Below are 14,863 nucleotides of genomic sequence, written 5' to 3' on the forward strand. Positions count from 1 at the left end.
GGAAGGGAGAGGGAGAGAAACTTCGATAAAAGATAGAAACACAGATCAGCTGCCTCCTTGCAGGCCCTCTACTGGGGATGGAGCCCACAACCGGGTTTGTGCCCTGAATAAGAATTGAACCAGTGACTTTGCGGTGCATGGGACAACCAATTGAGCCATACTGGGAAGGGTTCTTTGTAGTTGTTTTTGCTGCTGTTGTTGGGTACTTCTGTATGTTTTTGGTTGTTTCCAGTTTTGTTTTATTTTGTCCTATCAACATGTGTACAACAGCTCTAAAAATGTTGTCTGAAATGAGCGTCACAGCCAGCCTGAGAGGAGATCCCACCAATGTAAAGAACAATGACAATTAAGACCCAATTACAACAGGAGAGCTCAAATAACCCACAAAAGAGTCATTCCTAGAGCACCCACTTCAGGAGTTCAAGGACAAAGCACCTCTGTGTCCTACAGGACATATACTACACAAGGCCACTCCACAAAGACTGAGAGTCATTGTAGGTATGTCTAATACATAAAAACAAACACAAACAGACAACTAAAATAGGGAGACAAAGAAATAACCACCAAATGAATGAAAAGGAGGACTCTCCAGGAAAAACACACACAAAATGAGATGGAAGACAGACAGAGTTCAGAGTAATGGTTATAAGGATGCTGAAGAAACTTAGTGAGAACTACAAGCAACTTAGTGGGAACTACAGCAGCAAAAACAGTAACATAGAAACCATGAATAAGAACCAATCAAAAATGAATAATACTATATCTGATATCAAGAATACATGAAAGAAATTAAAAGCAGGCTTGATGAAACAAAAGATTTAATCAGCAATTTGGGAGACAAGGTAAAAAAAAATCAATTATAAAAGCAAAAAAAACCAAAAACAAAACACACACTTAAAAAGCAAAATGAGAGTTTAAGGGCAGTTTGGGACACCATGAAACAGAACAACATCTGCATTATAGGGGTACCAGAAGCAGAAGAATCTGAGCAAGGAATAGAAAACCTGTTTGAAGAAATGACAGAAAACTTCCCTAACTTTGTGAAGGGAAAAATTATACAAGTTCAGGAAGCACAGAGTCCCAATAAAGATGAACACAAAGAGACCCATACCAAGACACACCATAATTAAAATGTCAAATTCTAAAGATAGAGAAAATCTTAAGGGCAGCAAGAGAGAGACAGTCAATAACCTACAAGTGAGCTACAATAAGGCTGTCAACTGATTTCTCAACAGAAACATCATAGAGCAAAGGGAATGGCATGGAGTATTCAAAGTGATAAAAAGTAAGGATCTGAAACTAAGACTACTCTATCCAGCAAGGCTAAAAATTCAAAATTGAAGGTGGACTGAAGAGCTTCCCAGACAAGAGAAAGTCTGAAAGAGTTTATTACCACAAAATCAGAATTGCAAGAAATGCTAAAAAGATGAAAGTGAAGGAATGGAAAAGAGTATTCCATACAAATGGAACTGAAAAATAAGCTGGGGTAGGATTGCTTATATCTGACTAAATAGACTTCAAAATAGTCCATAAAAAGAGACAAAGATGGAAGGTCACTACATAATACTAAAAGGGATCACTCCAAAAAGATGATGTAACACTAGTAAACATATATGCACCCAATATAGAAGCAGCTAAATATATATCCTATATAATAAAGAGCTAATATGCTAATTAGACTGGACAGCATAGCAACAATACAGACAACCTTCTGGACAATCTTCCAGATGAAGCCGGGGCTGCAAGGGCCAAGGCAGCCAGATCTGCAAGGGCCAAGACTCTTGCATGAATTTCGTGCTTCTGGCCTCTAGTAGATATATAAAATAACTCATGAAGGATTTTAAGGGAGAGATAGACAGCAATACAATCATAGTAGAGGACCTGAACTCCCCACTGATATCACTGCACAGGTGCTCTAGATAAAAAAACCAACAAAGAAAAAGTGACCTAAATGACACAGTTGATCAGATTGATTCAACTGGTATTTGCTGAACATTTAATCCCAAAGCAGCAGAATAAATATTATTCTTAAGTGCACTGGGGCATTCTCAAAGATAGATCACATGTTAGGATACAAAATATGTCTTTACAAGTTCAAGAAGACTGAAGTTATATCAAGGAACTTCTTGGATCATACCACATGAAACTAGAAATCAACTACAATAAAAAAAACTCAAAAACATTCAAACACATGGAGGCCAAATAGTATGCTATTAAACAATAGTATGCTATTAAACAATGATTGGGTTACAAATGAGATAAAAAAAATTAAAAAAAACATCCTGGAAACAAATGGACATGAACACACAACAACCCAAATATTTATGGGACACAGCAAAAGCAGTCCTGAAAGAGAAGTTCATAACATTACAGGCCTACCTGAAGAAACAAGAAAAAATCTCAAATAAAGGAACTAACCCTACAACTAAAAGAAATAAAAAGAGAACAAAAAGAAAACCCCAGAAGAAATAGAAGGAAGGAAATAATAAAGATCAGAGGAGAAATAACTGACATAGAAACCAATAAAACAATACAAAAAATCTATAAAATCAAGAGCTGGTTCTTTGAAAAATAAGATGGATGAATTGCTAGCCAGACTCATCAAGAAACAAAGATAGAGGACCCAAATAAATAAAATCAGTAACAAAAGAGATGAAGTAATGACTGAAACCACAGAAATACAAAGGATTGTAAGAAAATACTATGAACAACTCAACTATATGCTAATAAGCTGGGCAACATGGATGAAATGGACAAGTTCCTGGAAATACACAAGCATCCAAAACTCAATCAGGTGGAATCAGAAAACCTAAATAGGCCAATAACAACTGATGTAACTGAAGCAGTAAAAATAACCCACAAACAAACAAACAAAACTCCCAGCAAATAAAATCTCTCGCCTGGACAGCATCACAAGGAAGTTTTACCAAATATTCAAAGAACTAATACCTATCTTCCTCAAACTATTCCAAAAATCCAGAAGGAGGAACACTTCCAAGCTCTTTTTATGAGGCCAGAACTATCTTAATTACAAAACCTGATAATGACCTTACAAAGTAAGAGAACTACAGGCCAATATTTCTGATAACATAGATGCTAAAATCATCAACAAAATATTAGCAAATTAGATCCAGCAATATATTAAAAAGATCATACACCATGATCTAGTGAAATTTATTCCAGGGCAAGGCTAGTACAGTATTCACAAATCAATAAATGTGAAACATCACATAAACAAACTGAAAGACAAAAATCTCATGATCGTATCAACAGATGCAGAAAAAACATTTGATAAAATCCAAAACACACTATTTTTAAATTTTTTTATTGAATTCAGAGAGGGAGAGGGAGAGATAGAAACATCAATGATGACAGAGAATCATTGATCAGCTGCCTCCTGCACGCCCCCTATTGGGGATTGAGCCCACAACCTGGGCATATACCCTGAAAGGGAATTGAACTGTGACCTCCTGGGTCATAGGCCAATGCTCAACCACTAAGCCAAGCTGGTCAGGCTAAAACAACTTATGTATTGATATGGTTTTTAATAACACTCAACAATGTTTTGTTTCAACTTCCACTTAGGTCTCCTGTCACTTTATATTTTAAATTAAATTCCCTTTAGAACAAATAGTAAGTACAATAAACAGATCAGTTTAATTTTTAGTCTGACTCATTTTTCTTGAGGGCTAACAGACAAAAGTTTTTCAATTAATAAGTTGTAAAGGAGTAATAGTAAACATATTTCATTATTGATATATTTTTTAGAATAAAAATACAATTTTAACATATCACTGCTATTACTAATTATCATAGACTTATCTGAAATGTTCTTCAGCATTCATACTTTTCTTCACTTAACTTTTGTAGAATACCTTATGAGAATTTACAGGCAACTCAGTAATGATATTCTGTACAGCTGTTATTAAATGGCCACACTGTTTGTTTAATTTCAGAAGGAAGTTGAGGAACTCATCACCACTAAAAAGAGAAAACAGACAGGAATCACACATGTAAGCCATTTGCTTCATTCTACTGGGCTACTCAGTGTCTAGTCGTAATATTTATTATATTCTCTAAAATGTATTCATAGACTACCTAATATGTATCAGAAACTGAAATAGACATTGAATATACAAAGTAAACCAAATCTCTAATCTTGAAAATCTCCAAAATCTCCAAGTTCAGAATGAGAGGCAAGTATTCAATTATAACATCACTATTCACAGAGTTATATGAAGAAGGAATATTAAAGGACCGATTTTGAGTACTATCTAAAGGCACTGCACTAGTTATTTTACATTTATTATTCCTTTAATTCCTCATAACAACTCCTTTAAGGTAGTTGTTGTTAACCTAAGTTTATAGTGGAGGCATCTAAAACACAGAAATCATGAACTTAGTATAATGGGAATAGGGAATTAATAGTGCTTCATAGGGAAGGTTATTTAAATTGAGTCTGGAGCTGTAGAATAGGTTTGTAAGGAAGGAAGAGAAAGTAACAAAGGTAAGGAAGAGAAGGAATTATGGATGGAGAGAATAGCAGGTGCAAAAGTATGAGAGTAGGAGGTCTCCAAGATATAACTAAAGCACAATTATGGGAAAGTAGTAAGGAAAGAGAATAGAGATAACCATTTATTTAAGGAACTAGAGGCCCATTGCAAGAAGAGATTCATGCAATAGGCCTTCCCTTCCCCTGGCTGCCGGCACCGGTTTTCCTCCGGCACCCGGGACCCAGGCCTTCGGTCTTCATGCCTATGTATGCAAATTAAGCTCCATCTTTGTTGGGTTAATTTGCATACTCTCCTGAATGGCTGGTGAGCATAGCAGAGGGCCTGTCAATTTACATGTTTGTCTATTATTAGGTAAGATGTTTGTGACATGCTAAGGAACTGAATTTTATCTTTTTTATTGAAGGAATTTAAATAGAAAAGAAGCAAATCAGATTTTTGTATAAGAAAGCTTATTTGAGAAGTAGTGTAGTTTAAAGGAACATGAAAGTGGAAGTAGAGAGAATTAGTAGGAGACTAATGGAAACATTCATATAAGACAGAGATTTTTAATTGGTGTGCCACAAGAAAACTTAAGACATGTAATACCTGACTATTTAGTCAGGGGCACTGACCTCTTTTCCCCTACAATGTTAAGTAAAAAAAAATGACAACAGCCAGCACAATAGCCATCGAGAATGGGTCAAAATTATACCTTTTTTTTTTTGTCAGATCAGAATTTTAATAATTAGTTTATATGTCCTGTGAGATGAAAGAGTTGAAAATTGCTGATCTAAGATAAGATGAAGAAAAGCTTAATCTGACCTAACTGGTTTGGCTCAGTGGATAGAGTGTCGGCCTGTGGACTGAAGCGTCCTGGGGTTGATTCCGGTCAAGGGCATGTACCTTGGTTGCGGGCACATCCCCAGGAGGGGGTGTGCAGGAGGCAGCTGATCGTTGTTTCTCTCTCATTGATGTTTCTAACTATCCCTCTCCTTTCCTCGCTGTAAAAAATCAATAAAATGTATTTTAAAAAAAAGCTTAATCTAAGGATCTAGCAGTGGCAGTCTGCTTGAGGGGAGGGGTAGATAATGGTTTAAAGAAACATTTTGGAGAATAAACTGAACAACTTGGTGATAGGTTGCATGTAAAAGAAAAGGGAAAGTCTAGGATGATTCTGTTATTTGGTTTCAATGGAAGGTGGTGGCACCAGCAGGGAACTGAATCTAGGGGTGGGTAGTAGGGAAGTGGGATAAAGATATAATATTATGGCATAACAATTAAGGACATTGGCTCTAGAGTCAGAAAGACATGAATCTGAATTCAGCTTCCACATTTATGATCTTGGGAAAGCCTAATCTTCAGCCGAATGTTTCCATATCTCTAGAATTGAGATAATAAAACTCTAAAGAAGACTCAAGGAGGTAATGTATGAAAAGCACCTAGCATTTTGTCTAGCATATACATGGCATTCAAATAAATCTACACTAAAAGACAAAGATGCTAATTGACCGTACCTTCGCTATGCCCTAAGCCACGTCCACCAGTCAATCATAGTGACTATATGCAAATTAACCCAACCAAGATGGTGGCCAGCAGCCACAGAGCTGGAGCAAGCAGGAGGCTTGGTTGCCCGGGCGATGGAGGAAGCCAAGCTTCCTGCCAGCCCTGAGTTGGCTGTGGCCTCCACTAAAGGCAACAATGTTTCAATTATAGAAGCTAAACAAATCCCAGATACCTGCTTCCAGCCAGCCTCTACTGGGAGCTTGGGTGGCTGGGGGTTGTGGCCAGCTGCAAACAGCCATCAGCCCCTCACCCAGGCTGGCCACACCCTCATGGAGTGAGGGTCCCCGCTGGGGGGCTTAGCCAGCCTGAAAACGGCCCTCAGCCCCTCACCCAGACTGGCCAGGCACCGCAGCAGGACCCCCCACCCTGAAGGGGCTGTGGCCAGCCTGCAAACAGCCATCAGCCCCTCACCCAGGCTGGCCAGGCACCCCAGGGGGGACCCCTACCCTGAAGGGGCTGTGGCCAGCCTGCAAACAGCCATCAGCCACTCACCCAGGCTGGCCACACCCTCATGGGGTGAGGGTCCCCGCTGAGGGCTTGACCAGCCTGCAAACTGCCATCAGCCACTCACCCAGGCTGGCCAGGCACTCCTATATAATAAAAAGGTAATATGCAAATTGACCCTAACAGCAGAACAACTGGGAATGACTAGTCACTATGACACACACTGACCACCAGGGGGCAGATGCTCAATGCAGGAGCTGCCCCCTGGCGGTCAGTGCACTCCCACAGGGGGAGCTCTGCTCAGCCACAAGCCAGGCTGATGGCTCTCAGTACAGCGGTGGTGGTGGGAGCCTCTCCTGCCTCCTCAGCAGCACTAAGGATGCCCGACTGCAGCTTAGGTCTGCTCCCTGTAGCAAGTGGACACCCCCCGAAGGCTCTTGGGCTGCCAGAGTGATGTCTGACTGACAGCTTAGGCCCGATCCCCCAGGGAGCAGGTGGTCATCCCCCGAGGGGTCCCAGGCTGCGAGAGGGTACAGGCCGGGCTGAGGGACCCCTCCAAGTGCACAAATTTTTGTGCACCGAGCCTCTAGTTTAATTATAATAATGATGTCAATGATATGAGATATGTAGGTGGAAATGACCAGTAAGCAACAGAAAGTGGCAGTCTTGTTAGGTGTACCTATTCTGAGGTTCACACACTCATGAGGCCAAATAGAATTCAGGGAGCTGGTGAACTTAGATGGGAAAAAATTACATCTTTATTTTCACTAATCTCTAACAGAAATTCAGTCTTCAATTGTGAATGGAGACATAAACTACAGTAGTATTAGAGGCATCTGTAATTTGGTCACTAAACAGAAATCATAACTGTCATCATGAAGAAGACATAAAAATACATATTGTGAAGAGGGGTGAGTTGATACAGGTTAAAAAAAAAACATATAAAAGGAAAAGTAGCCTGAGAAGAAAATCAGGAGTTACGGTCTTTTATGAAAGACAATGAAGGGAATGGATTCAAGAATGAGGAAAAGGTCAAGCAATGACGAGACAGTGGTGACTAGATTAGTTTCAGTAACAGAAGCCAATTTACAGTAAAAGCTACACAACCCAATACAAAAGTGGACCAATAGGTAATTAAAAGAAAAAGAAAAAATAAAATTTTAATAAAGGATTACAAGAAAATAAAATATTACATTCTAGTGGAATGACAAAAAATAGGACATTAATATCAAGAGTTGACAAGAGTGTGAAATAACCTTTCTGCATCATTTAACAGTATGCACTATAATAAAAATGCAGACAAAACTACTACTATGGGACCAAAAGGTACTTCTGAATGCAAACAAAATTCTTATAAGGCAGAAGTTTTAACTATACACTATACAAAGTTTCTTTCATGTTGTTTCTAGGAGAAAAGGTTATAAATAGCAAGCAAGTTCTGCCTCCAATGAAACTTAACAGCAAAATTTTCTCTAAGACACATTGCTAGAACTTATATAGTATTTTAATTTAAAATGAGTCCTTTTGTCTTATAAGTTGAAAAAAAGGCAGTTTATAGAAAATACTTTAAACTTTAGCATTTCACCCCAAAGCTGCAGAATATACATTATTTCCAAGGGCACATCGAGCATTTTCTAGGATAGACAACATGTTAGCACACAAAACAAAGTCTCAATAAATTTAAGAAGATTGAAATCATATCAATCTTATCTGACCATAATCATATGAAACTAGAAATCAATTATAAAAAAAATTAAAAACATTAAAGCTAAATAACATGTTACTAAACAAAAATATTGGTTAACAGTGAACTAAAGGAAGAAGTAAAAAATTACCTCCAGACAAAGAAAAATAAAAACACAACAATCCAAAATGTATAGAACACAGCCAAAGTAGTCCTAAAAGAGAAATTCATACTATCAAAGGCCTACCTTAAGAAACAAACGAAAAATATCAAACAATCTAACCTTACACTTAAAGGAACTAGAAAAAATCAACAATGCTCAAAGTGAGTAGAAGAAAGGAAATAATAAAAATCAAAGCAGAAATATACAAAATAGAGTATTCAAAAACAATATGAAAGATCAATGAAACCAAAAACTGTTTTTTGGAAGATAAACAAGATTGATAAACCTTTAAGAAAACCTATCAAGAAATAAAAATAGAGGACCTAAGTAAATAAAATTAGAAGTGAAAAAGGAGACACCACAAAAATACAAAGGCTTGTAAGAAAATATTACCAACAAGGATATGCCAACAAATTAAACAATCTGAAAGATATATAAAAATTCCTAGTAACATAAGATCTCCCAAAACTGAATCAGGAAGAAACAGCATATCTGAGCAGGCTGATTACAACTAAAGAAACTGAAGCAATAACCAAGAAACTTCCAACAAACAAAAGTCCCTGACCAAATGGTTTCACAGATGACTTTTACCAAACATTTAAGGAGAATTAACCTATCCTTCTCAAACTATTACCAAAAAATTCAAGAAGAGAGAAGACTCCCAAGATAATTTTATGAGGCCAGCATTATCCTAACACCAAAACCAGATAAAAATACTACAAAGGGAAAAAAATTACAGGCCAATATCCCTGTTCAACAAAGATGAAAAATCCTCAACAAAATATTAGCAACCAAGATCCAGCAACACATTAAAAAAATCACACACTATGATCAAGTGGGATTTATTCTAGGATGCAAGGTTGGTACAAAATCTGCAAATTTCTGTGATATACCACATAAACACAATTAAGTGTAAAAACCATATGATCATATTAATAGATGCAGAAAAAGCATTTGACAAAATTAGCACCCATTTCTGATAAAAACTCTCAGTAAAGTTGGAATACAGGCAACATACCTCAACACATTAAGGGCTATAGATCACACACACACACACAGCCAACATCATTACTCAATGGGGAAACACTAAAAGCATTTCCTTTAAAATCAGGAACATGACAGGGATGTCCACTTTCACTACTCTTATTCAACATAGTACTGAAAGTCCTAGAAATAAAAGACATCCAAGTTGGAAAGAAGAAAGTAAACTGTCATTATTTGCAGATGACATGATACTGTATATAGAGAACCCGAAAGATTCCACACACAAAAACTACTATAACTGGTAAATTCAGTAAAATAGCAGGACACAAAACAAATATCTAGAAATCAGTTGCTGTAATACATTAATAATGAACTATCAGAAAGGGAAACTAAGAAAACAATCCAATTGACAAGTGCATCAAATAAATGCAGTGGAACCTTGGTTCTTGAACTTAATTCGTTCTAGAAGGCTATTAGAGAAGTGACTTGTTCGAAAGCCACTGGGGTGAGGGTGGGCTAGAAGGGGTTAGAGGGGAAGGAAGGGGATGTATGTAATACTTTCAACAATAAAGATTTAAAAATGAAAAATAACTTAGATAAGCTCTTGTTCTGTTTAGGAAAAGTGGTATTTTTTTTTTTTTTGGTGGCAGTGGTGGGATAGGAAAAGTGGTATTTATAAAGGCATTTTAAAAACAAATATAACTCTTCATTCCCTTTTCTTTCTGATCTTACTTAAAATAGCAGTAGTCATTACTTATATCAGTTTTGTTTCCACGTAATATTTATGTACGGCACAGTTAGTACTCTTTAAATACTCAAATTTTATTTATTATCAATGAAAAGAATGAGTAATTACTGCAAGGGTATTTCATTAATGACCTGTGTCTTTTTTATTTAATGAGTTCAAGGAAATTAAGATGCTTTGAGAACTCTCATTCAAAATATCAACTGAGAGCAGGTATAAAATTCTACATAGGCACTTCACACACACACACACACACACACACACACACACACGTATAATATAAACTTATAAACTCTTATTCAGATGAAAGGATGATAAGAACTCAGTCCAAATAAGTAAAATAATGAACAAAATTAGAGTTTTAATGAATAAAAGGAAAATACATACCATCTATACTAATAGAGGAATATGCAAATTGTCCAGGATGCCGTCACAGTAACGACCGAACAGCAGGCTGCGTGGGTGACCAGGCCAGCAGGGGGGTTAGTGAGGGATGACCTTATTGACAACAGAGCTACTTATTGACAACAACAGGCTGTGTGTGGCAACCAGGCCGGCAAGGGGGCTCTTGGGGGCAACCAGACCAGCAGGGAGGGCAGTGAGGGGCAACCAGGCCATCAGGTGGGGGAAGTTGGGGGTGACCAGGCTGGCAGGGGGTCAGTAAGGGGCAACCAGACCGGCAGGAGGGGCATAAGGGGCAACCAGGCTGCTGGTGGTGGGGCAGTTAGGGGCGACCAGGTTGGTAGAGGGGGGGCAGTTGGGGGCAACCAGGCCGGCAAGGGGGGCAGTGAGAGGCAACCAGGTCATCAGGTGGGGGTGACCAGGCTAGCAGGGGGGCAGTTAGGGGAGACCAGGTCGGCAGAGGAGGGCAGTTGGGGCAACCGGGCCAGCACAGGGGGCAGTAAGGGGCAACCAGGCTGGTGGGGGTAGGGCATTTGGGGGCAACCTAGCGGGCAGGCAGAGGTGGTTAGTGGTGATCAGGCTGGCAGGCAGGTAAGCAGTTAGGAGCCAGCGGTCCCAATTGTGAGAGGGATGTCCCAGGTTGGAGAGGTTACAGGCTGGGTTGAGGGGACACCCCCCCTCCCATGCACAAATTTTGTGCACCAGACCTCTAGTTCTTGTATAATGTTCAGAGTTACTGAGTATGGATAGGTAAGCTGTAAAAAATACAACTATGTGAATGGCTACCCACCCCCAACCCAGAGCAGTGCAGGATTCCCCCTATATATCTTTACATGGAAACCCTGATAATTCTGTACATATTTAAAGAATTAAAAGTAAGCAGATATGGCATAGGTATAGTATATTGTATTACTTGATGAAGTTATGTATTTTCTACTGTGCTAAATATTACCAGGCCTCTCTCTGCCATAGAAGTATACTCCGTGCCCCAGTGACATAAGGCTGGCAGTGTGACTTGCTTTGGCAAATAAAATATGACTGAAAGTGACTGTTTTGAACAGAAGCTTTAAGAGTGACTGATTGGTTCTTTCAGCTCTCTTTTCCCTTTGCCACAAGAGCAGCATGTCCTGGCTGGGGCTGTTGCTCCAGCCTGTTCTCAGAATAATAACAAGGAGGAGAGCTACTTGCATTATATAAGTGATAAAGATATAAACTTTGATATCATAGATTTGATACTGCAGCATAACATAGTGTTCACCAGAGTAAAACAACAGACCATATTTTTAAAATGTAAAGTCAAGTATTAAAATAAAATTTATACTTTAAATAAAGGTACTCCAAGTAAATGTACTCTGTGCTCATTGCAGAATATCTAAAAAAGTTAAAATTACCAGTACTCTTATCATCCAAAGAAAATGACTGATAACTATTTTCTTTCAGAATATTTTCTTATAGTACACATTTTCTTCCAGTATTTTTCTTATGCATGTATATAATTAGCACTATACTTCACACTCCGTTTTATATTATGCTTTTTATACTTATTGTATTTTCCCATGACATTAAGTCTCATAATATTAATGACACAATACAATAATTATATTGATGCAATGTAATTCAACAATTCCCCTGTTAAATATGTAGGTTTCTGATTTTAGAAAGCTTATAAATAAAAGATGTGAACAATATATTTTTACATAAAATTTTGTATCTATACAGATTTTTCCTTTTGGCGGAGAAACAGTTTTCTTAATGGAAATATTTTTGAGATGCCTTTGATAAATTTAAGTAGATGTCAGATGGGCTTAGAGAAAAGGTCTAGCAGAAATTGTTGAAAGTGTCAAGACATGAATGAAAACAACTATTGCTGTTCAAAATATCTCAAAGTAGTAATATAATAGTTATTAATATTTGTAAAATACATTCTAAAAATCTGCAAACATACTAAGGCTAAGTGTAGAAAAAATAAGTGTACTGTGCATGTGTTACTGTAGGGTATTTTAGAAAATTTACAACACAGAAGAAAGTATCTTAAAATAAATCAGTAGCTAAATTGTTAAAATCACATTATCAGAAGATTATAATCAATCAGTTCAACTTTTCTTGCTGTTAGTTTTCTTATGACTTAATGACTAATTTCTTCTTTAAAGAATGACTTTGAATAAATGGGAAGTAAAACCTTTTCCTTAACAGCATATAAACAAAGTCTGTGATTTAATAACAAGGTCAAATTCCTAAAATATATGTCTTCCAGTTTTATTTTGTTAAAAAAAATTCAGCAGTTTTAATAAGTAAACCATTCAGTATTCTGCACATTCTTTAAGTGTATAAAATCCACAAAATAAATTTGTATAGGCAATTCTGCCATCATACACATAAGTTATATTAAAACATTTAATTTGCAAGTCAGCATGTAAAACTTAGAATATTCCTTCATAAAATAAGTTAAGAAAATGAACCAAGTAATTCAAAGTTTGCTGATTTTAATTCCTCACAACTGAAATCCTTCACAATGTGCTTAAGTGTTATTTTGAAGCAATTATGAGGAATTATTTTGAAAACATATCTTGTTATAAAGAGGTATATTAAGAGAAAGGAAAATAATTTAACATTGTAATAAAGTTTTTTAAAAAAACCTGGATCATCTACTATATTTTTCCTGAAAAAACCTCTAAATTTTAAAATAATGTGGAAATCTATTATTCATGTGTTTTATGTTTATCATAGCTGCAACATTAGTTTTAGGCAGACTAACTAGTGATAATACTACTGAATTTGTAAGTATTATATTTTATAGGCTATAACTTGAGTGAACCTCAAGGAAATTAGGCTGACTGAAAAAAGCCAATCAAAAAAGGATACATCCTGTATGGTTCCATTTATATAATATTCATGAAATAACATTATTATAAAAATAGGTAACAAATTATTGGTTGCTAGGGGCTAGGGAAGAAGGGAGGGAGAGGTGTGGTTATAAAGGGGTGCTATGAGGGAGCCTGTGGTAATGGTATGTTAGGTGTATTGATTATGAAAGTAGGTACATGAAGCTATATTTTATCTTCTATAATGATAAAAGTGTTAATATGCTAATTAGACCAGACATCCTTCTGGATGACCTTCCGGACGAAGCCTGGGCTTCGAGGGAAGCCGGTGCCTGCAGCTGGGGGAAGGAAGGCCTGCTCTTGCACAAATTTCCTGCATCGGGCCTCTAGTTATATGGTAAGATTGCATAGAGCTATATACATATATACAAATGAGTACATGTGTAACTGGTGAAATATGAATGAGCTATGTGGACTGTACCAATATCAGTTTTCTGGTTCTGATATTTTGATATTGTAATATCTTATTAAGCAAGATATTAACATTGTGTGAGACTGGATGAGGGTACATGGGGGCTCCTATAATTGTTTCAAATAAAAGTTAAAACTTTTAATACTCAGTAATACATTAATAAACTCAAATATTCTTTTCAAAATAGATTTTAGATTACTAATGTTATTAACTATCAGTGTGTGACAAATTTATAATATTGAAAATGAACTTTATAGCTGAAAATAGAGCTGAGCTATAGGAGAAACACTTTCTTGTTGCCCTAAATGAAAATATCACTACACTATATTTTCAATTTGACATTTAAATCTTGGTAAAATAACTTCAAAGTCGACTTTATAAAGTATCTCCCATTTTATAACAAAGTGTTGCAAAATGAGCTATCTGGGGAAATGATGCCATCAAGTAAAATGACTGAAACATTGTCAAAATTAAACTGAAAAAAAAGAACAGTTGGTTCTAAACAGTATTAATGTAAACCAGTAAGTTAATTTTACCTGATTTCCAACTTTGCTATTTCAGGTAATTCTCCAAATTTTATCTCTTCTACCTCTAGTTCTTTAAGAGCAGCCAGAATTTTCTGTTGATCTCTACTGGTAATTCCATTCTAAATAGATATAATTTCAAGGTGCGATAAGATAGTCATACATGAATAATATTCAAAATTACTATAGAAGTTTTCTACTTGATTCACATCTTGAAAAAAGATACATATAGAAAAAATAACACTGAAAAAATATGATTTGCTTGTAGCTGTGACTAAGAAGCTTACATTATTAAAATACTTAGATATGTAGTAACTTCAGTAAATATTTTACAATACCTAACAGTTGTGATGGATTCTAAAAATAAATGACTAGATTTTAATAGATAGTCTAAAAACCCACAGTAATACAATTTTTCCTTCAAAATATTATTTGAAATATCTGTGATTACATGAGAACTGTCTTCTTTATGTTTGTATTCTACCCTTAGTATTAACTAAATTTTCTTTCCTGGATTTAGCTAATTAGTATGCTTATTTCGATTTTCAGTGATACTAAAGATTTCAA

General features: G+C 36.5%; 1 protein-coding gene across 1 annotated transcript in view; it reads right to left on the minus strand.

The window, feature by feature from the left end:
• Positions 1 to 14,863, minus strand: part of ASZ1 (ankyrin repeat, SAM and basic leucine zipper domain containing 1) — a gene marked incomplete at both ends in the record, with an annotated part of 82,498 nt that overhangs the window by 9,608 nt on the left and 58,027 nt on the right. The window contains 2 exons of the mRNA XM_081101689.1: positions 3,876 to 3,981; positions 14,309 to 14,418. Of these exons, the coding sequence (XP_080957815.1) occupies positions 3,876 to 3,981; positions 14,309 to 14,418 (216 nt within the window). The remainder of the gene's footprint in view (positions 1 to 3,875; positions 3,982 to 14,308; positions 14,419 to 14,863) is intronic.

This window comes from Myotis nattereri (assembly GCF_964212035.1).
Source record: "Myotis nattereri genome assembly, chromosome: 11".
NCBI classification, from domain to species: Eukaryota; Metazoa; Chordata; class Mammalia; order Chiroptera; family Vespertilionidae; genus Myotis; species Myotis nattereri.